At 27.9% G+C, this 24,785-nt stretch overlaps 1 protein-coding gene across 1 annotated transcript in view; it reads right to left on the bottom strand.

Moving 5' to 3' along the window:
* The window catches only part of LOC107456643 (monoglyceride lipase), a 50,613-nt gene extending 25,905 nt beyond the window's left edge, over positions 1 to 24,708 (bottom strand). The window contains exons 1-2 of the mRNA XM_016074552.3: positions 24,441 to 24,708; positions 15,201 to 15,307 (exon numbers count right to left, since the gene is read on the bottom strand). Of these exons, the coding sequence (XP_015930038.1) occupies positions 15,201 to 15,307; positions 24,441 to 24,559 (226 nt within the window). The 5' untranslated portion in view covers positions 24,560 to 24,708. The remainder of the gene's footprint in view (positions 1 to 15,200; positions 15,308 to 24,440) is intronic.
* Between the last annotated feature and the right edge of the window lie 77 nt (positions 24,709 to 24,785).

The raw sequence follows: 24,785 nt of genomic DNA, 5'->3' as shown, positions 1-24,785 counted from the left end.
ATATAGAGAGAGAGAGAGAGAGAGAGAGAGAGACAGAGAGAGAAAGAGAGAGAGATGGTTATTGTAATGATAAAGAGAACAAAAAATATCGTTAGCAAATTCTTCACCATGACTTTGAATCTCACTGCACTTGGCGTAAAAAATAAGCTGCTTTGTAAAAAAAAATAATAATTATTATAATTGTATAAAATATCGTTTTGAACTTTTTCATAAGTTTAAGTTAGTGACACTCCGTATTAAGATTAGTTCTTAGCATCCAAGAAAACTCAAAGTATGTCGATCATCGTTGTGCAGTGTATCGTAGTACGTACTTCAAATCAAGTACATCATTATTTTCTTTTATTTCTTTTGAGCTAAATTTGTGTTTTGAAGATTATTTTCGATTCTGCTTACTTCATTCAATCTTCTTTCCGCTTACGGAATAAGCAATCTTAATATTAATTAGAAATCTACTTAAATGCTTTTGAATTTCTATTAACTTTATCTTTTCCCGATATTCCAATTTGCGAATTTTTAAAAGGAGTTAGCACTATAGAAGCGATAATTTCTTATCCAATAAGCAATAAAAGTTATTTTCCTTGGATGAAAATCGATAAATGAGTCCACTAATGATGGAGGACGAAAAAAATCGGTACCTGCTTAATTGCATTTTAGGGGAAAAAAAAGTGTGTCTCATTTACTAAACGAAAGAGAAAAAAAAAACCTTTAATTGATAAAAATAATCTCAACTTTAAATGTGAAATACTTATTTTATAGCCTTTGAGGATTTTTGGAAATTAAAAATTGCCTCCATATAACTGCCTTTCTTAATGTAAATGTTGTCAGAGGAATGGCAAACTTCGAAAACCTCCAACGGATAGCCCGATGTCAATAGAAAACAAGCCCACCCTCCCCGTGGAATTTTTTATAAGGAACACTTTGATCAAATAAACACGTATTTCATTAATAACTGAACAATGAATTTTGATAAAAATGCTTTAAACAGTCAAAATAAACGTTCATATCCAAGAATAAGCTTTTTTATGTTCAATCAGAAATCCTTTAATTTCAAGCAAAATATAAGATTTATTCATATAGCAATACTAAAGCAATACTGATTTTTACACAAAGCCCCAATAATATTTAAATAAGTTACTTAATACAATTATCATGAATTCATCTTTATTTTATTGCACTTAAAGATGATTTTGCTATGGTTAATTTAAAATCTGTCTATCATATAAAATCTGAAAGTTTCTTAATTTTCATCTCTAATGCATCTAAAACATAGATAAAAGTGCTGAAGCAATATTTGCTGTACCTATCTTTTTATCATGTTCGTTATCGAAGCACAATAATAGATAATAAATTTCAGTAATTGTAATAAACAGTTAAAATGTTTCGCTTTGTTCTAACAAGATTCAAAAATTGATTTCACTCACTTTAATCAACCTTTTGATATCACATGCCAACCACTTCCGTTTACGTAACCATTTAATTTCTATTTTTGACTGTATCCGTAAGTAGATTGACTTTACAGTGAAATAATCTGCTTCATGCAGAAAGTTAAATAGATGCGTTGCCATCTATTATAAAATAACTTCCGAGTCCCTCAATCTGTTTCATGCAGAAAGTTAAATAGATGCGTAACAAATCTATTATAAAATAACTTTAGAGTCCCTCAATCTGTTTCCTTGCAGAAAGTTAAATAGATGCTTTACAATAATTCCCTCTCTAAATGAATAAATGAAGTACATACTCAAAATATATATTTATTTTTACACTGAGAAAAAAGTATGGTCAAATCTAACAGAATAAGATAAAATTTACTTTTTTTCTAGATCTAATGGGACACCAAAAAGTATGGTAATTTTTACCGAAGAGAATTGGTAATGTATTTTGATAAAATTAACAATATAGTACTATTTTATCACCTTGCTGCTTGGTAGCAAATGTGGTAAAATTTGGTAATTTCATCGTAATACCTTAGAGCATAGCATAAAAACCATTTATTCCGTTAAATTTGCTTTTCAGTTAATCATGATCAACAATTAAATAATTACGTTAAATATGATCAAAATAGTTAGCAGTCTTTTTTCTTTTTTTTTTTTTTTTTTTTTATTTGNTTTTTTTTTTTTTTTTTTTTTTTTTTTTGGTTAATATACTCACGGCCGCTATATATTTGGGATTCCGTTAAAAGATACTCCTTCAATTAGGGTTCCATAGTCGTAAAACATTGGGAACCATTGATATAAAGAATAGCGATAAAACTATTCGACACTGTAAAATTCAGAATGTACCATGATCATTGTACCATTTATTTGGTAATTTTAACAATTCGATGGCAAGGCCTTTTACCATGTTTTACGTTTTACCTTTTATCTTCATCATGCTTCTTGGTACGGTTTATTTAAAATGGCGGCACTGTATTAATTGGACTCAGGTGACGGTTAGTTATTTCTTTATTAGTATACTCCTTTCTATTATTAGTATGCTCCAGGAATATGACAGATTGGGAAAATTGACATGAATAATGTTTTCAAGTGATTAATTGAAGTGTGTTTAACACACTAGTTTCCCGTGCCTCAGTTTTATGTAATGGATAGTAGTAAATACTTTTATATATCATAGTTTTACTTTAACGTAGCGAAATGAAATTTATGTCTAACAAGGAAAAGTCATAAGTGTAGCATAAAATTTTAATGCTAAAGAGAACTTTCTTTTGTAAATTTCGAGGTGGTTCAAGCCGGTTTAAGGTAGTTCAAACCGGTGATTCATTTGCTTATCATTTTAAAACTATTCTATTTTTGCAGTACTTTTAATAGTTTTTTTTAGCAATTTTTAAATGTTTTGAGATTTTTTTTCCATTTTTGCAACATATATTTTTCTTTTTATTGCTTTATCTTTTAAACTGTGAATATTTTTTATTAAAGTGGCTAAAAAATATCTACTGTATGATAGATAAAGAACAATTCATGTCCTTTTCAAATTCTTTGCTAAAAAAATTCGCAACAATTACCGGTTGGAAATGAATATATAATTTTGAGCAGCATTTTGAAAATTATATTCGAGACTCCGTTAAGATATTGGAATTTCTTAAACGAATTTCTTTCTTTCTCGAATTTCTAAACATACTGTTTCTGAATATTTTAGAAGAAAATTGGTTGAATAGAAACAAAAAAATAAATTTTAACAACAAATTACTTTATCGAATCTGTTGTCAGTGAATGGACTTGATTTATTTATAGATTTGACGCATCATTAACCTTATATGCAAAAAGGAGTACAAAAGTGCACATTTCAAAATGATTTTCGTAAAAAAAGTTTTATGCTGCATTGAATGTAACAGAAAGAAAAATATTGCCATCATTGTTATGCCCTAGTAAAGCAACGAGGAAACGTGCGAATCTCTCGCTCAGGGGTTCTATAAAGGTGGAGATGCTAATAAATAGCAGATTTGCAAAATTTATTATCAAACATCATCATACACGGAGAGAAGAATTCTGTTAATTTACCGTAGTTGAATGGTAATAATATTTCTGGTAAAAAAAAAATTTCGCACGGTGTAGCAATGACATTTCTGGTAAAAGAAATAAATAAAAGTAAATAAATAAAATAATTAGTAATGAATCAAAATATTCGGTATTTAAAGCATATATTTGGTTGTTTTGCTATTCGTATGGTAACGGTTTACCGGAAATTCCAGTTTTTAAATTTTTAGTTCGTAAAAATATACAAACACATTTAGAAAAAATATACAAACTGAAAAGTAAATTGAACCGAAATAGTTTTAATGCCCTGCTCAAAGATATCTTCATGACAAAATTACCAAATTTAACCACATTTACTACCAAAGCGGATGGTAATAAAACCAGATTTTATTGCTGCATTTTACCAAAAATCATTACCAAAGAACTTCGGTGAAAGTTACCGTACTTTATGATGTTCCTATAGAATCACAAACACGGTAAATTTTACTATATTCTGGTAGCTATATTACCATATTGGTTCTATATTACCAAAACCTTGGCGAACAATAAACAAGCCAAGACCAAAACATTACATTTTGAAGTCATTACCAAAACGCAATAATAAAAATATCGTACTCTTTGGTGTCCTCTAAAAGCAAGAAAAGCGGTAATTTTTTACCATATTCTGTTAATTTTGTCACTTCTTTTTCTCAATGCAAGTCTGTCACAGAAAATTCCGAAAAATCATGTTAAAAATTCTTAAGCAAATAAACTAATCAAAACAGAGTCTAACTATCCGGAACATATTATTAGTAAGACTTTATATTTTTGAAATTAAATATTTTCATCATTTAAAGCGCTTATACGTTTGACTGCTTTCCACATATTTGGGCATACTTGTTACGATTTCATTAAAAAACATATGAAATCGAAATAAGTGAGGAAACAGCATCATTTTTATTTTATCCGCTTCCATAGCATTGCTAAATACACTGTAAAATGAATTTCATTTCAAATTACGATAAAAAGTACCCCGGCACCCTTGGTGCATCATTTGTAAAATTAATACTCCTGAAAATCCTTTTTTACCGTAAAATTTTATACCGTATACTTTATAGTAATAATTATTTTACTACAGTAGTTGTTGTTGTTCATTTATGTCGCACTAGAGCTGCACAATGGGCTATTGGCGACGGTCTGAGAAACATCCCTGAGGATGATCCGAAGACATGCCATCTCAATTTTGATCCTCTGCAGACGGGATGGCATCCCCGCTTCGGTAGCCCGACGACCTGCATGCGAAGTCGAGCACTTTACGGTAGAACAGTTTAACGAGGACCAATACCGCATACCCTCGGTCCCTACGCAGGCTGATCCAAGTGGTCACCCACCCGCACACTGACCGTAGCCAGTGATGCTTGACTTCGGTGATCTGCGGGGAACCGCGTCTTAACGATCAGTCTACTGCAGGACTTACTACAGTAATTCAGTGATTTTACAATAAATATTACTGTAAAAATTGTGGTATATCATATCTTTTGTTCCGAAAAATATTACGGTAAAAAGTACCGACATTTTACCGTAATTTGAACTGGATTTTTTTGCAGCTTACATCACATTCGCATTAGTTTTTCTCTATTACCACTTTATATTTTAGAGGTATGAGATTTTTATAATGATACCTAACAATTAATTATATTAATAGCTGCTTCCTTATCTTTATTATGACATTATATTAACTACAGTATTATGATATTGCAAAATTTAAAAACAAAGTTAAATTGAAAAATTTTAATTAAATGCCATTAAGAAACACAGCCTTGAAAATTTTAAAAAAAAGTGGAAAAATTAACTATATACAGTCATCTGAATCTAAAAGCCTTGAAATAAAATGTATGCAATTAAACAGCTTAGCAACTTTCGCTACATAAGAGGACAAATTGAAGATTTAGATGAACTTAATTTTCTGCAATACGAACGTTAGGTAGCAAATTGTGCAATATTACCGTGAAAAGGGTCAACAACTCTCTTTATTGGTTCATCATTGTAACTTCATTTCAACATATTTGGTCAGCGGGAAACCTTTTATAATCCTTTTCTCTCGTATCATCAAATTTAAGTGAGTTTACAAAGAGTGACCTTCCGAGAAGGTTACTTTCTCTGCGTCAGAACTTCTTAATAGACAACTTTATTTTGTAACTCTTATGGTTTCTTCTTGAGTTATTGTTCATATCTTTTGTGTCGAAAATAAAATAAAGTTTTCATGGATAACTTGACACAATTTTAACAATAGTTTGAAACCATTAAAATGACATTCTTCATTACAAAATCTGTTAGCTTTAAAAATCTTTACATTAAAGAAAAACCTTATTTCACCTTATTTCACAACGAAATATAAGTTGTTTAAAAAAATTACCTAAAATATTTTTTAATGGATTATTAGAACAACTTATATTACATTTGCTAAAAGACGTTCTAAAGTCTCGAATTGTGGTGTGAAAAATTTACTGGTTAAAAGCGATATCCAGAATTCAAAAAATTGTACACATTAAATGAAAGATAATAAGTTATTACTTAAAACCGCTTAAGAAAAAAAACTCAGATAAATATGTTTATATTGCATCCAAGAAACTTTTTGATTCGGTTTATAAGTTATATCCAAAATCGCAAAAATGCAATGTTTAACCGTTTGGGCAGCGTATTCCAAATTACAACAACTTCACCGTCTATTTTGGGAACTATAAATATGAACTGTATACTTATCGTGATTAAATATAATTTAATTAATGACAAAATATTCCTAATTTAATTGAGTACAGTTTCCTAATTTAATTAAAGGAACAATCACTAAATAGTTAGCCATGTGTTAGGTGGACCCCTCAAAATCTTACCCAAATTGAAGAAGCTTTTTTTAGGATTAGTTACGCGAATTTGTATATGTATATATATATATATATACACTTGTGTCCACAACAATGAATGATCTATATTTACTTTTAGCTAAGCTAAAATATTCTTCAAACATATACTGGTAAAAATAAAAATATAATAGAAATGCGTAAATTTATGTTTCCAAACAAAATTAATTACTATTATATCCAATCTAAAAGTAAATCAAATGTTGGTTGTCGTTAGTCTTAAAGTCATTATGGACAGGTGTGTGTGTGTATTAATCATACTGTGTAAACATTTGTATTTTATATCTTTAATAAAAATCATTTATTTAACTGAAAGTAAATTAATATTTTTGTGGTTTTTCTTTTTTTTAATTATACGATAACACAAAAATGATACACTTTAATCACGTATATCAATTATATTTATATTTTATACAACTGAAGTATATATCAATTATACAACATACATTATGAAAACACAATTTTTAAAATGCTTGACTTACAGCTACTAGACATTTTAATGTGTATTTTATGCTATAATATTGATTTTTAAGATCATAAAACTTTACTCAGAATTAAGCATAAATTTTTATACCATTTTTACTTTTAAAAGTTCAGTAAAGTTTAAACAAAAGACTAACTTTTTTAAACGTCTTTGTTGTGTGAGCTTTCACTTTCACGTAAACTATATTTTTATTTTTACAAAAGAGGGCAACCATTACAAGTTTTTAAAAACTAAGCATGTTAATCAAACAGTAAGGAATCAAACAGGGCATTCAATAAGCATATAAGTATTCTATCGTGCCGAGGACAATGATGCACCAATTAAGCATCGATCCTCCATGCAATTTTCAACTATTGTAATTTAATATTTATGACTTATAACGTTGGATTTTGTCTTTTATATAAACAGCATAAAGAGTTTTCTTATTCTTCTTAATTATATTCGCTTAATTCTTGCATACAAACTGATATTTTAAGCAAACTATAACCCTTGAACATTTAAGATATAAAAAATATTGTTAAAAACATTTAATTTAATAATATATTTGTTCATTGTGAAAATGTAAAAAATGAAAGCTATTCTTTTCACATCTTTTCTTGAGGATAATTTTTCAATCTTCTTGGACATTAAAAAGATTGTTCACACCTGGCTGGGCTCATTGGAAGAGATTAGGAAAAAAAGGGAAAGAAATAGAAAAAAAGATCTAGTAATGTATGGGGTGAACTAGAAATTGCTTTATCGATCTTTAGTTTAAGCTATCTATGAGGTATTTCAGAAAAATCTTAAATGTTAATTTTTCTGAATCACTTCCAATTAATTTTATGAAAATAAACCACATATAATTGAAAAATGCATGAGAAGCAAAAATACACAAAAAACAACATTAATAATTAGGCCTGAATTTTGACAATATTTGCATTTTCTTTCATTGTTGGACTCTTTTTCGATTTCAGGACATTTCTTAGAATTTTTTGAGATTTTGTGTGTGTGTTTGTGTGTGTTTTTAATATTTTATGACATTTCTTTTACATTTCATGGCCTCTTTTGTAAAATAGGGTAATTTTTTACACTTCATGCTTTTTTTATATTTTACCATTTTTTTAAAACATTTTTTCTACTTTCCGTTCTTGGTTTAACTTTTTTTCCCTCACATCAATGAAGATTGCGTCTTGATTTCCTTCAATATACTTATATTAACACAGTTTTTACAATTATACAATTATAAATAAATTTAAAAAATAAACATTACAGATTGAAATTCTTTTTTAATTATAGGGAAATATATTTGATTCCTTTATAACTTTTGTTCCAACTTGCAGCAGGAACACATTCAGTTTTTGTGCCCCCTGTCAATAAGATATAAAAGATGCTGAAAGCTTTAATTCCGTCTTCTGAGCCATTGAGCTTAGAATAAGGAATAAAAGCAAAGTAATTACAGAGTGACAATATTTGGAAGATAAATTGAAGTAACAGAAACAGACAAAAGCTAGGATTTTAGAATACGTGTAAAATATATAGCATTATTATTTTGAAATATATACCATTATTACTCGTTTATCCAAAGGTAATTTCCTAGAAAATATATTTTGATTATTATTGTTTTTTATTATTTATTTTATTAAAAGTTGAGCAGAATTAGGGAAACAGTTTCTGAGCTATAAAGTTTAAAAAAGAGTCGTAGTTTTAAATTTTGTTCTCAAAAATTGCAAAATTTGAAATAGTGTAAATATACGTATTACTTTGAATTGCTTTTATAAGTGTGCAAAAATATTTTGATTCCTTTAAACAGTTTTAGATATATGACGAAATGTGCAAACAGTTAAATTAACATTAAAAGAACCATATTATCGATCGCTCTTCTAATTTAAGAGCAATATTTTCCAGAGAGATTTCGGTTACCACCCATATTCTGAAAGTTGAAGATCCTAATTAGTTGGAAAAGAGTGTATGTTTATTTTAAAAAAAAGTATAACTTTGTGTTTGATTTTATAACTTAAAAAATCATATGTACTAATTATTTGGCATATTTAAAGTTACGTTTTCGAACCACGAAGATTTCATGTTCATTAAAATCCAATCCTTTGATTGAAAGTTATCTGGCTGTCACATTTTTATTTTGAGCCCTGTATACACTTACTGATGAAGTTTTCGTAAAGCGTAGGATAGTTTTGATTGTGTTTATAGTTTTTGATTGAATTTTGAATGATATTGACATAGTCGACAGTAAAAACATTTTTCATTCAATATGTCGTCATTTTGTTGAAAAATTTTTTTCTTTAAAACAAATTATTGAAATAAAATATGTGTAAAATATCGTATGGTATGAAAATAGCAGCTTGCAGCACACCTTGCTATATTTGGACCAATTGGATAAAAAACTAAAGTTATAGAACCTATAATTAACAAATATCGGCCGAGAGAAGTCTTACTTTACTCGTATTTAATAATTCTATGGTTATTATTATATAATAATTACAAAAGATTATAAATTCTATTATAAATAAATTTACGAAAAAATTTCTAAATTTATATTTATATCTTTGTTTGTTAAATTATCAATAAATTTGCTGAGACAACGAGTAATTTTTGTGATTACTGGTATCCCCTCTCAAACCATCTACCTGCATAGAAAAGCATAAACGTGATACAAAAAACGTACGCGAATGTTTCTTATACGAGTATAATTTCGTCATTTATTTTTCTAACTTTTTAATGCGGATCGGAACAAGAATAAGGAAATAAAAAGCATTTATCACTCTTAAAGATGTCTGAATCAATTCCTTTTCATTATCTTTATACAGTCCACGCTCATTAGTTCGACCATCCATTACTGCGACCTTTCCATTATAACGACTGTAACATAAAGTCCAGCTTGCTGTTCCTTTAACACAATGTTATTTTTACGCTCATTCCAGTCATTCCAATAAAGTGACAGAAATTTTGTTTGATTTATTTATTTTGATTCCCAGAAAATTACTTCAAAAAACAGGTGAAACCATTTTTGTGCTTTCAGAACTAAAATTTTTCCATTGACAACAAGTCAATGACAAAACTCACCGGAAAACTATTCAAACGACTATTTCTTTTGTTGTTGCTGATCAATTTACATGATACATCTTGAATTCTCTATGAATGAAGAGAAAGTGACAGGACCACCTATTCTAAAGGAGGTCTATGCTCAAAAGAATTGCGAAAAAATTGATTACTTACCCTTGCTGAGAATTTGAAGTCATTTAGAAATCAGAGTTTCCTCTATAATTTCAAAATTTCGTTTCAAAGAGTCCCATCAATCATATTTTTCTCGTTTGAAAATAGACTCACTGTTTCTGCGAAGTTTTGCAGGAGGTGATTTTATGTGAAGTTAACTCACCTCACGTGGTATTATTTGCTTTTCTCTCTTCTTCTTTATTTTTTTTTTTTTTCAATTTTGCTTGTTTTTCTGACACATATTACAGTCGAACCTCTACTTACCGAAGTTGCTAAATCCCGATAATAAGTTCGATATATGGAAAATTCGTTAAATAGAAAATCGCCTTTTAAAGGGCTTAAACAACACAAAATGGGTTTTAAATTCATGAACGCTAGACATAATTAAAAAAGCAATTGATACACCTTTATCTTGTAAACTAGTATCTGCTACCTATTTTATAAATCTTAGGCATAAAAGAAAACAAGAATAGAGCAAAACATTATCCAGTGTTACACTATTATGTTACATACATTTTCAACTAAAAACAGCTAAGTTTATGCATACAATTTTGACTATATTTATTTGCTGTATAAAATTATAACTGCAAAGTAATTTTTAATGGGGAAAGTGGAAGTTAAATAGGGAAAGTGGATGTGAAAGAAAAATTCGTTAAATAGAAAATTCACTTCGCTATTTGGAAGTTATTTTACGAAGAAATTTCCAAAATGTTCGCAAAAAAAATTCGCAAAATAGAGAAATTCGCAAAATGGTTCGTTAAATAGAAGTCCGACTGTATTTAGTGAAAATGGCTGCAACTAAGCAGTGTATAATGCAGTGTAGCATATAAAAAATTCTAAAGGAAGCTGACAGAAAAAAAAACACAAATTATTCAAGATCCCTAAAAGCTCTTTGTTTACAATAACTAAATATCGTAATGTAAGGATGAAAAAAAAAAGTGAATTACTTTCATGACATCGCTCTTGCAAAGCGAAAATTCAAAATCTAGAAAAGCATTGAATGACTGTCTAAACTTTATGCGCAATATTATAAGATGCCTTTTAAAAAAAATTAAATGTAATTTTAGCCTTTAATATACTAAATTAAATAATATTTTTATTTTATTGATATTAAAAACTGCATATTAGTCAATTTCATAATTTCATTTAGAGTATAGCATGTTTTTGCCAGAATAAGTCCAGTTTTTATGAAATATATGTAAATATTTTCATTAATTTTAATCAGTGACTGTATAGCAATCTCTCAATAGAACGTCTACTTTTTTTCGTACCATGGGAATCGTTATATCGAGTGTTGACTGTATTTAAAAAGGTGTGCATTATAATTTTAAAATAACCTGAACATTATATCTCCTCTGTTGGTCATGAACAACGTAACGCTTACTTAAAATACGGAAGTATACCGACATCTTTCTTTAAATTGGCTTATATGACATCTAGCATATCAGTAGACCCATTTATTCGAAATTTCAGCAAATCGATGTAAACATGATTCCTTTCTATGTGAAATACGATTGATCAAAAATTTTTTGCGTATTTATTTTTTAATAAAATTGAGCACATTTTTAGGTAATAAATCTGACGGTAGAAAACTCAGAAGAAACTCTGATAAAATTACCGTACTGCATGTAATGACATTTCTAGTAAAATATATATATAGTATATGAATGCAAAAAATCAAATATGAAAAATATATGGTATTTGAACCATTCATATGGTAATTTTTCCGTTCATTTAATGGCGATTTACCAGAAATTACGATTTAGAATTACAGTTCTTATTACCACACATTCAGTAAAAAATACAAAACTAAAAAGCAAATTTAAGCGAATAAATGGTTTTTATGACATCCTCAAAAATATGATAAAATTACCAAATTTTATCACATATCATAAGACAATATTTTATTCTTAATTTTACCAAAATCATTAACAAAGCACTTCTTTAAAAATTAGCATTTTTGTGCTTCCACCAAAGAAGAAAGAGCTAGAAACACGGTAAATTTTGCCATATTCTGGTAATTTTGACCATACTTTTTTTTCTCTGAGTGAAATGAGCGACATTCGTAAATTTAACTTTCTTTCCAAATGCAGGGAATACCACAAAAAATATTAGGATATTTACATTCGCCTTTTATTTACAATAAATATTACATTAAAACTAAATATATAGTTAACAGGGTTCATTTTAGGAAAAATTTGGGTTCATTAGCGGACATTTCATAAAATTTGTTGTTAAAACGGATCCTCCACAAAAATGTTTATCGTTTAAATGGACCTTTCACATACCTATGTTAATCTTCGAAATTACTGATTAAAACCTTTTTAAAACAGAGATTAGTCTTAACGGAAGTTTGGTCAGAATAACTGATTGATGCCGATTGCTAAGATAGATGATATTGATATTTTCAAATCTGCTGGTAATAGCCATACATTGCTCTAATTTTCTAATTGCTGTTACCATTTATGCTTAAAATGCTAATGCGAAATAGCTCGACTCATTTTACTTGCATTCTTAAAATTATGTTTCATTCAAAAACAAACCTAAAATCTCTGAGTCTCAGATGAAGTGTTCAAGAATATTAGTTTTTAAATCCATAAGCAATATATGTATATATCGTTTTTTACATTAAATAATTTTTCTTATCTTTCTATCTTACCTTTTCAATTTTAATTATTTATATATAATTTTATTGATTTATGTATATAACTTAAATCTAGTATAATAGCAATAAATATTTATGTTTGGAAGTATTGAATGAAGTTGACCTGAAAATAACCCGAGTCAACAAAAAAAAAAGTGGTGACTTAAAATAACTAAACATCAGTTCATTCTTTCCCTTTTTTTAAAAAAAAATTTTAATTAATAAAGTGCAGCAGTGCAGAAAGACTATAAAAAACACAATTTTCATTAAGAACTCCAATTTTCCCATTTAAAATTTTGATCCTTCAGGATTCATCAATTTGAGACGGAAAGATACACGTGGAAGGAGATTTTTTTTTTATCAATTCTAATGTTTCAAAGTTATAATGTATATCTTAGCTGTATTTTGTCTGTCCAAATATTTCTAATTAAAGTTGATTAAAGTCAGTATGTTAAACTAAATTTTTTCTCATATTTATATTATTTCTATTGTTCAATTAAATTTTTATAGCCATAAATTATCTGATATGATTTTTCGTAAAAAATATAATTTAATCCAAACAAACAAAAAAGTCATTTGACTCATTAAGTTTAAGAAAAAAGTGGCTACGAAGTTATTAAAATTTACCGACCACTGGCTACTAACTGAAAATTTAAATTTTTAGGTCTAGAATGAAGTAATGATTGAAAAGGGAAAGAGCGATTTATGTCCATTTTTCAATACAAAAAAAAGAAGATTTGACGACCCTTTGTTTTTTATTTCTGTTTTTTTTTTTACATAGAACAAATGTCATTTTTATTTTGTTCTTATACGAATTTTATCTAACTTTAAACGCACATGTATTTAAATTTGAAAGAATGGCAACAAGTCATCTTTTATGTATATTTCGTATTATTTTCAAAAGATCATATTAATATTTTTGTAAACGAAATTTGTTAATAACTTTTTTATTAATATTTAAGAGGAGTAAAAATTTTGCATTTACTCCTTTTTTTGTAATTGTTGAGTTATTTTAATATTACTCGGTAAAAAAATAATTCTAAAAATGCAAATACTGAAAATTGTATAAGGCTACACCTACAGTAATCTTAATTTACTGGAAATTTATCATTAAAATAATAATACCAAGCGAAAAACATCTGGTTGATATTTAATGTACTATTAATTCTAATTAATGTTATGAAATTATGAAAAATTCTAAATCCCTTAGAAAACCTTCAAATTTAAATGTGAATGAAAATGTTGCATTGAAAATCTGTTGCTTTAAATATGGGTCATAATAATAATGTTATAGTGTGATTATTAACGTATAAACAATAACTACACTAATAAAACTATGATATACTATCTCTCCGAATTTAATGTTGAACAATCCAAACAGTATATGAAATAACACTTTTTTTTAAAGTTAGCACCAAATCGAGCTTTTATATACAATTTAAATTTAAAACTCTTATAATGAGAAAAATTTACACAAAGTTCATGCACTCTTAAACCATACCTTAAATATTTGCTTTCGAAAACACCAATGTTTGCGCGCTTTGGATACAATATCTAGATTGTTTACATTTAATTACTAGTTGGTGGTTTCCTTCAATACTTCTATACATTAATTGAAAGAAAAGTTCGCTGTGAAGGTTTAGAGTTTAATATCACTAAACTTTTTAATTGAAATAACATATTTATATTCAAACTTTTAGGTCTCTGTAAACTATAGGAAATAATTTTGCAATGTATAACTTTTGACCGCTTAATTTATTTATATTGTCTTCTAAAAATAAACTTACCGACTCTTATGAGTATCTTATCGTACTGTAAATATAAATATTTGAGTTACTGAATACCGAAAACGGTGGCAACTACTTTACACCGAATAGTGTAAAGAAATTTCTTAGTGCTACGCCACACCGAAGAAAAAAAAATTATCATAACTAAAAGAATAGGATAACATTTACCGTGTTTCTGGCTCTATAGAAACACCAAAATGCAAAATAATTCTTAGCGAAGCGCTTTGGTAATGATTTTGGCAAAATTAATAATAAAGTATAGTTTTCTAATATGTATGTGATAAAATTTGGTAAATGTGGTAATATTTGGTAATTTTATCATGATGCCTTAAAGTGTGGCGGAAAAATCATTTATTCGGTTAAATTTAATTTTCAGTTTTGTATTTTTTACTAAATATATGGATTAAGAACTATAATTTAAAAAAAAAAAGAGAATTTCTTACAAACCGTTAGCATATGAGCGGAAAAATTTGCAAATAAATGGTTTAAATACCGTATATTTTGACTTTATTAACCAGAATCATGGTTTTTTTTTTTTACCACAAATGTCATTACCATGCAGCGCAGTAATTTTGCCAGAATTTTTTTCTCCGTGCAGGATCTGTCCTTTGTACTAGACCACTTAGATGTAATCTAGTTGCCCGAATTTTTTTTTATTTCTTATGTCAAGATGCACTAAAGTTTTCTACAGTATATAAGTTATATATTTACCATGATCATGTGAAAAAACAAAGAATCCCTTGCTACACACTTCCTTGGCTAACTGTTCGTAAGGTCCAGTATGTTCTGCATAGCCATGGCTTATTAAAAGTAGCGCTCTGTAAAAAAAAAAGTAAATCACAAAAAAATTTAAATATGCACAAGTTTAAAAAAATAAATAATAGGGAAAAAATATTTTTTGCTAATTATTTACATGTAAATTTAATATATATACAGCGGCCTAGGCCAATAGGCCCATACGCCAAATACAATGAATCATTTAAAAGGTCAACAGACCCTTATATAAATAAAATACAAAAATTATATGTATATATACAATACAAAACTTATTAACCCTCATATAAATAGAATACAAAAATTATATATATATATAATACAAAAATTGTGAACCCTGAGACAACCAGTAAAAACTGAGTGAGCTGTGAGCCAGAGCTGGTGGAACCCTTAATACAAGACAAAAAATCTAACAATTCACCAAAAACCGCCGTAAATACAGCTCATAAAACCGCCAAAAGGTGAAAGGATAAAATGACATAAATGAATATAGTGCTAAAATTGAAAAGTTAAAACTAAGACAAAATCACAGATGTATACACTTGCCAATAGGGCATTGAAAGGATCCAGCCAATCAAGCCAGCTTGAATCCTGCTGGTGGAACCAAAATAGTGAGGGTGAAGTAGTAACAGGTAGTTAAAATGAAGAACAACAAGTAAAGCAGAGTAAATTCAATTAAAGTACAAAAAAACAGAGGACAAAATACCAATAGATACTAAAAGGTAAGAGTTAAAAGGGGTGTATAACAATCTAAAAACCATGTATAAAATACAATCGCAATGTAAAATACCAAATGTATTAAAATCCAAAGGTTGTAAACAAACCTAAAGCATGTATAAAATGCAAAGTCAAGTTAAAAGTCAAATTAAAACACTAAAATGGCAATGTGGTCCAAAAAAAAGTTTTGGCAAGGTGGTTAGATTAAGCAGGTTAAAATTTTAGTTATTGTCAATTTTGTTTATTAATTCCATTTGTTCCTCAAGAGTAGTTTTAATGATAATCTTGATAATTTCTCTACAAACCTTGTCTGCAAAAATTTGTTGGTCTGTTTTTTGGAAGAAATAATTTTTTCGGAGTGTTCGGTACCGATCACAATAATATAAAAAATGCTCTATGGTTTGTCTTTGGTTACAGTTAGAGCAAGTATCTGATTTATTAAAAAATTTGTTTTGGTGTACTCCGAACACTCCGTGCCCCGTTAGAAATTGGTTATTTACATGTAAAATTAATCTTATCAATAAGTTTATTCGTAAACATTTTTTATAAATAGATAAATTAGATAGCAATAATTTTGATGAAGTCACTGTGCGCATTATGTTTGAAGTCAAATAAGCGGTCATTAAAATAAAAAATAAAATTAATAAATAAAGAAAAACTGTTTTGTAAAAATTATTCTTCGTTATCAATAATAGACTTTCGTTATCTATATTTGAAATATACATGAATTATATTTTTTGCAAGTTCATTATTGATAATGAAATCAAAAAAATAAGAATGACAAGCATTTCAAGTTTTGAGGTGAAACATATAATTATTGACACGCGTTGTTTACAACTGTTTCAATGGGCGTTTTAATATAGATTCTCGTAATCTTACTTTTTCTTTTCGTACATTTTTATTCATACTTATTTTTAAAAAAAGAATTTACTTTATTGGCGATAGGCACTATAGCAATTCAATATCCTTTTAGAGCAAAATGTCTTTCAATGCATTGAAGATTAATAAAAAATTAATTCAAACTGGGCGATAATTATTTACAAGAAATAAACAATCCATACATTATCTGAAGAAAAGACCTAAATAGAAAACTATGAATTGCTTGAAACACTTAATTCCTGATTAAATTGTTACAACATATTGAGCTTTAGCATGAATATAAAGGAGTACTATAAAATGTGAGAGCCTTTAGTAAGACATCCTGCTGAAACTTGTCAATTACAAAGACCAAAATTCAATAAATACATATTTATTGTGACAACATTAGGCTCAAAGTTTAGAAATTCAATAGAAGATCTGTCATTTGCAAAGACAAGAAGTAAGGCCAATGTTATAATTTATTCATCAAATCTTTATTATTTATTTAATTTCTTTTGATGTTTCTAGGTTGAGAATAAGCACTAATTGCAACCAATGCCAGATATAATCAGATCACTCTCATTACATTATATGATAAATCTAAAAGTGACTTACTATTTTAGAAAAAAGTTTAAGTCCACGTTATTTACAAATATGTGTAAGGTAATGGAGGGAATTTATTAGATTTTATCACCATAAAACTTATTATAAACTGATACCATAAACTGATTTTATTTGAAAAACAATAGTTCTTAAATTCTTTGAATCAGAATTGAAATTTGGCGATTTCGATTATCGATTATTTTATCGTTGCTTCGCTAAGATATATTAGATGAATTAAGAACGAGGAGTTTTTTTCTCCCAGGATGCGCCAGGGAAAAAATTCTGCGTCAAAAAGAAAGTCGATTCCTGAAAATGAAAACAAATGACAAGTCCATAAAGAACAGTTCCTATTCCATCGGAACTTTTGGAATAAAAAAAATTCTGAGGTATTACCTAGGGTACAGTTTACTAACGTAAAATGGCCACATTTGCTTGCATTTATATTACCATTATACACTAGTTTTCAATAGGCATAAACTATGAATTATACAGCTTAAACTTATTCTCAAATCTTTAAACGTTTTGCTATTATAAATATAAAATTTGTAACTATAAAATAATTTTTAAATTGTTACTTAGAACAGTAATATTAAAAATTATTGAGCAAAATCGGGTGATATACCCGCAATCAATGTATTAAACTTTAATGTACAGAAATCATAAAAATATCATTCTAAATAACTTTTGCATTAATGATCGGATTTTCACGAACTGAGTGCTTATAATAGCATCTCTTAAGGGAGAATTCAAATATTCTTATTAATTAATGCTGAATTAATTAAGTTACAGAATCGGACACAAAAACTTATTTTCTCTGCAGCAGACCTTTTACTCAACTGATTTGGATTTTTGATTATCAAAATATGGGAAGTAGCCGAACTGTGGAAAATATGGTACCTTAGAGCATGGTGCAAAAACTATTGTTCGGTTAAATTTACTTTTCAGTTTTATATTTTTTATTTAATGCGTGGTAATAGGAACTATAATTTTGAAAACCGCCGACCGGCCTGTGTAGGGGGCAGGGAACTGTCCTTACATCAGAAAGGTTCTGGGTTCGAATCCCGGTCAAAGCATGGATGTTTCTTTCTCTCTATCTGTGTTCTATGTCATTTCTCCTTTGTGTGTGAATGTGACCCGCCCTATAAACGGGTTGTGGTAGTATGACGTAGGCGACGCTGCTCCACCGCCGTGGCTTCGCCACAGGTGCCCACTGGGTAACGAAAAGAGAGTAAGCAGTTCTGGCACTTTCTGTGGCCAATGGACAATAGTTCCAAGTGCCCGCCATTAAAAATAAAAAAAAATTTGAAAACCAGAATTTCCGGTAAATCGTTACCACATGAGCGAAAAAATTACCAAATAAATTATTTATATGCCGTAAATTCTGGTTTTTATTAGCAGAATCATGTTTTTTTTTAATGTTGATTTTTTCATATCATTACCTTACAGCACAAGTAAATTTACCGAAGTTTTTTTCTTCTTGTTAAGGTTACTTAGTCAAGCTAATCAATGATACTTTTATTTTTCTTCATCATTCGAACTGTGTCTTTTTATTTCATTTTCCTTGATGAAAGAGCATTGAAGAGGTCAGAAATTCTCTTGTCTTTTGAGTTGGGTTCAAAATTACAAGGTTAAGGCCGGATGAGCAATTTCTTGAGGGTGAAAAAAAAGAAGTACGTAGTTTTCCATTATTTGAAGGACAATGCATAGGAATTTTTTCTTTTAATTTGCATAAGACCATGAATATCTAGTGTTGCGCTTTAACAAAATGAAATGATGAAAAAAAAGTGAAGAAAAAAAAAAGACCATTAGACCTTTGTCTAGAGAAAGAAAGCAAACCAGTATAATTAATTCTAAAGATATCCTTGAAAGAAGACTCTAAATTGTACGTAATTCTGAGACTCTCGGTCAATGGAAGAAGTTGCCATTGAACCACTTAAATTAAAACGAATTTATGTCAAGAAATATTAATTTTTGTTAGAGAAATTAAGTCAAGACATTAAATTTGTGGAATTCCACAAGGACTTTTAGATAGAGAAAAATTTATTTAAAAGTTCTTGGCCAACTTTCTTTTTCTTCGCTTTTGTTTCTTTTTCTAAAATTAAAAATTCAGTTTAGACATATTTCACGAAAAATATTTCAATTACAAATTGTGTATTCCGAGTCAACTACGAATAATTTTATAAAAATGGTTTGTAAGATGACTATGGTCTTGATGACACAAGATTTTAAATAGTTTGAGATTTTATATATTATAACTCTTAGTAGTATAATTGGTCTTTTAATTCCCCGCAAAAAAAAAAAAAAAAAANAAAAAAAAAAAAAAAAAAAAAAAAAAAAAAAAAAAAAAAAAGTGGAATTGATTAATTTCGAAATAACTCAGGGTGCCGGTATTTTTTATCTTAAAACCTATTTTTGCCGAAACATGTAACGGAACAAAAAATCTAATATACCATAATTTTCACTGTAATAATTACCGTAAAATCACTGAATCACTTTAATTTATTAAATATTACTGTTAAAATTACGGTTTAATATTTTACGGATGATGCACCCAACGTTCTGTTTCTTTTTACCGTAATTTGATCCAGAACTTTTTACAGTGCTATCAAAAATAAATATTTAGATAAATTTATTACTCAAACTATTCACCAATTACTTTGAATAAAATTTATAGAAAAATATTTTTATTTTATCATTTAATAAGAATATTTTTAACAAATTTTATTAAAAACATTACTGTAAATTACTGTTAATACTGTAAATTACTGCAAATAATTACAGTTTCCTTATTAAACATTTCTGTAATGTTTAATAAGGAAACTCCTAAATGGTAGGATTTTTATGATTATCATAATGATTTGGTTTACTATGTAAGAATGTTAGTATAAAATATAAGAACATTTAAGTGAACGATAACTTTAGTTGAAACTATTCGTATTAAAAATGAAAAATTTCTTAACTTCATTCATATTTCATTTTCAATCTTAGTAAATAAGAAATTTCAAAAGTGTTCAATACAATTACATAAGGCTGTTTAATGTATTGTAAAGAAATATATAATATTTAAAAATACAATAACAAATAGAACGTCTAAAAATATGGTAGCATTTTAATTTTAAGAGATCTCGTAACTTATCAAATGCTGTTGCAAAATAATTAATTATTAATATAATTGAAAGAGCGATTTGATGTGTTTCTTACTGAAAAACAAACTAAGGTAAACAACGTCGTTGTTTACCTCAGTTTGTATTTTAGCACAAAGGTCGCCCACTTGTGTATTTGTGTTTCTTACTGTTTTTGTTTAAATTTATACATAAAATTGCATATAGAATGTGCTTTTGAACAAAAGATACCGTACATGGCTAATTTTTGGAATCATTTTTAAATCATCGGAATATTTTTTTCGTTATTATTTAGTCAGATAAAATATATACCCAAGTTTGTTTTCACTTAGAATTATATCGATCTCAATTAAATTTCGAATTCGTATCAGAATTTCATCATTAAAATTTCAGAATCAAAATAATGCGTAAAAGGAACATAATCCAAGACTGAGGAAGAAACAAATAGTATCAGATTACTGTAACCTAGTTACAGTTTTATTTATTTATTTATTTTATTCTGATAAGGTAACTTTCTAATCATTTGCTACCAACACTACAGAATAATGTGATACGGCTAAACAACACTCGTAAAAATAAAAGAAATTATACTGAGTCTCTTTTTTATTCTTTTATAATAATTATACTGCAAGATATTATCCTTTCTGCAACGCATCAAAAAAGAAAAAGAATCATTTCCTCCAGTTGATTCAGATTTCCATACAATGACTACTGCATCGATTGCTGTGAAAATTCAATAGCTGATAACAGTTACTGCTGAAACCTTTTGGAAAAACACGGATTCGGAAATGTTTCTTCTTTACTATTCTTTTCTTATTTCTATTTATTTGTGTCTTCCTAAGTTTCATGTTTTTGCTGATTCAGAGAGTGCAAGAAAATTATTGGACCCGTAATTATGTATTCGCGCTTTCAGCTTAAGCACAGATAATTATTTTATTTCACATAGTTTTAGAATGCAATTTTAATCTCACTTTTTAATTTGTATCTTTCTAAGTTTCATGTTTTTGCTGATTCAGAGAGTGCAAGAAAATTATTGGACCCGTAATTATGTATTCGCGCTTTCAGCTTAAGCACAGATAATTATTTTATTCCACATGGTTTTAGAATGCAATTTTAATCTCACTTTTTTATAAAATTAAAATATATATATATGTGTATATATTGTTACATTAACGAATGCTTCCAAATTTTTTTATGAAAAGTATTCAGAAACAATATATTTTCCCAAAAGTGAAATATAAAACCTTACTTGAATGCAAATTTGACTCAAAAATTAAGTAAAACCAAATCAAAACTTTCGTAATAATTATGTTACTTCCAAACCAAAACTAATGGAAAAAGTAAATTTAAATAATCATAGTTGCGTACTTAAATAAACTATAAGCGTTTCCTTGTTATGTCTCATTATCAAAAGAAAACTTCATTGTAGTTACTTAGATGTTTAATATTCAGGGTGTTCCAGTATGACTACCCTTAATGTATAATACCTTTAGAATCCTTGACAAAAGTGAAGTCAGAAAAGTATTCGTATTAAGAGTCACAAATGTTATTTAAGCGAAAAAGAAACGTGAGAACCAGTTCAATATCAAAACCAGTTGAAATGCCATGTGAAACTTGGAGTCGTTTCTAATAACTGCCTTTAAACTCCTTTCTATTTTCTCTGACACTCAAACAGGCTTTAATGTTTTCATTACCACGTTCCTCTTAGTGATTCAATAGATTTCGATAGTAATTTAGTTTTTTATTACGTATTAATTTATTTTCATTTATTTATTTTGTTCTTTGCTTAAACATTAATATGTGACCGTTATCGTGTGTACTTAGTGAAAAAAAGTTTGGAAGAAGACTAAAAATATGCATTAAGGGCGGATATTACAGAACACACTGTACATGCAATCAAAAAATTTTAATGCTAGGAAGGAAAAATAAACTTTTAAAAAGTCGATATGCTCACTTTTTTTTAAAAAAAAAAGACTTTTTCGTCAAAAATTGGGCAAATCCGTTCAATAATATTTAAAATAAAAATAAACAATGAAAAAATTGCACCAACTCTCTTTAAAATAAAGCACTGATTGAGCCTGTTTTAGAAACTAAACCTCTTAGATTATTTGTATTTTCTAAAATTGATTAATCTAAAATTGATTTTCACTTATTTGTTTGCAGCACATTTTCAAGATCTCCATGTCAAACAAAAAAAAAATTTTTTTTTATTTCATACACATAATTTTTTATAAGTCCACGTGCGGTTGCATTTAGTAATTCAAAAAATTTGTTTTACCAAATTTTTTTGTGTATATACATACATAGATAGTATGGTGTATTTTGCTTTGGCTATATTAATTCAACATCAGAAAGCATTCTAATTTGCTAATATATTCATGTGAGTTCACGACGAAATTTTATCTTTTATTATTTTTCTTCTGGCTTTTTAGTTTTTTTTTGTAATTTTTTTCATATATATATATTCATGTAACATGATGATGTTGTAAAAACCCCATTGCTTGAAAGATTAAATTTCTTGCTTAACTAATCTTTGAACGACTTCTTAATACATAATAGATAAGATAATAAACAAGAGCTGGTTTTAAAGTAAAAAGTTTAATTGAGGAAAAATTATGCATCTTTCTATTATCTAATAGATGATGTTTCAAATGACTTTGTGATTATTTTGAGGGAACGCAATTTTAGTTACATCATAAGTGATAAATGTATTTTTTTTAATCAAGAAAAGTAATTTATCCCATAATGGACATATTACATTCAACCCAACATTGAATTTTCTTAACTTTATTTTTATAATTTTTTAAAATTTTTTTTTCTTTTTTGATTTTTAGCAACTAAAATTTCGCTTACTGCACTTAACCTAGAAATTTAATTGATTTTTTAGGAAATTTTCTTTTGAAATGTCGATTGTTTTTCCAAAACTCCAACCTCCTTCTGCTTTTGTTTCAAATTTACTTATATTTACCGTTAACGTGGAATTATTATTATTATTTTTTTTTTGCGGTAAAGGGAGTTTAGTCTTACACAGGCATTGCCCTTTTTTCAGAGAAATAAGCAAATGAAAACCTGCCATTAGATTCATACGTTGGTTTTTCAACGGTTAAATTCAACTTTATTCATTTAAAAAATATATATAAGTAATAAATAAATTAACAATAATTCCTATATTTTAATGATCAAAACATGTTAATATATAGATTATTAGATTAAAACCTCTCTGCCTATTATTAGTAAGCATCAAAACTTTTCTTTCATTTTCCGTAAAAAAAATAATAATAGTTCTTAGAAGCAACTGCGTTTTCAAAATTATTTTGCATCACTTTTCTCGATTTCTTAAAGCCTCCGCATTTCTTAAAATAAGCAAAATAGTGCATTCGCCCTTACCTGGGTTCAACAGTTGGTTTCCAACAATTACAATGTATGTTTAGATTTTTATTATTCAAGAATGATAAATTGTAGTGCTCATAATTGTAATTCATAATTTAACAACTATTTCCATATTTTAATTATCAAAATAAGTTAATATTCAGATCATAAGATTAAAACCTCGCGTCTAATTATTAGAAAATATTAAAAAAATTTTAAATTTTCATCAAAAGAATAACAATAATGTTTTCAAAATTATTTTGCGTCACTTTTCTCCATTTGTCAAATTCTCCGCATTCCTCAAAATAAACAATAATATTCTGATCATAAGATTAAAACCTCACGCCCTATTATTAGTAATATTAAAACTTTTTTTTAATTTTCAGCAAAAAAATAATAATAATATTTAAAAACAGTTATGTTTTCAAAATTATTTTGCGTCACTTTTCTCCATTTGTCAACTTCTCCACATTCCTCAAAATAAACAAAATATTGCATTAGTTCTTACCTGGGTTCAACACTTGGTTTCCAATAATAACAATGTATGCTTAGGTTTTTATTGTTCAAGAAAGTTCCATTGTAGTGTTCAATATCGAAGGTTTGTGATAATTTTTCTTCGGTAGGCATGCTTGTTACCCCGCGTTAGTAAACAACAACAATAAGATACCTTCCTGGCAATAACCGGTCTAGTCACACTGGTTACCAAACCGATAATTCGCACGCCGGTGAATGAAAGAGATTTATAAAAGAGTAACTTCGAAGGTCTCCACCCTGCGAGCATTTCTTCCTCTTTGATTGGATGGAAGTCACTTTTTCAGATAAAGGATAGTCGATTTATCGCAGCCGGGGAGAT

Source organism: Parasteatoda tepidariorum, chromosome X1 (assembly GCF_043381705.1).
Source record: "Parasteatoda tepidariorum isolate YZ-2023 chromosome X1, CAS_Ptep_4.0, whole genome shotgun sequence".
In the NCBI taxonomy this organism is placed as follows: domain Eukaryota; kingdom Metazoa; phylum Arthropoda; class Arachnida; order Araneae; family Theridiidae; genus Parasteatoda; species Parasteatoda tepidariorum.
The sequence above is the reverse complement of the archived record's forward strand: the minus strand, read 5'-3'. Positions and strand labels throughout refer to the sequence as shown.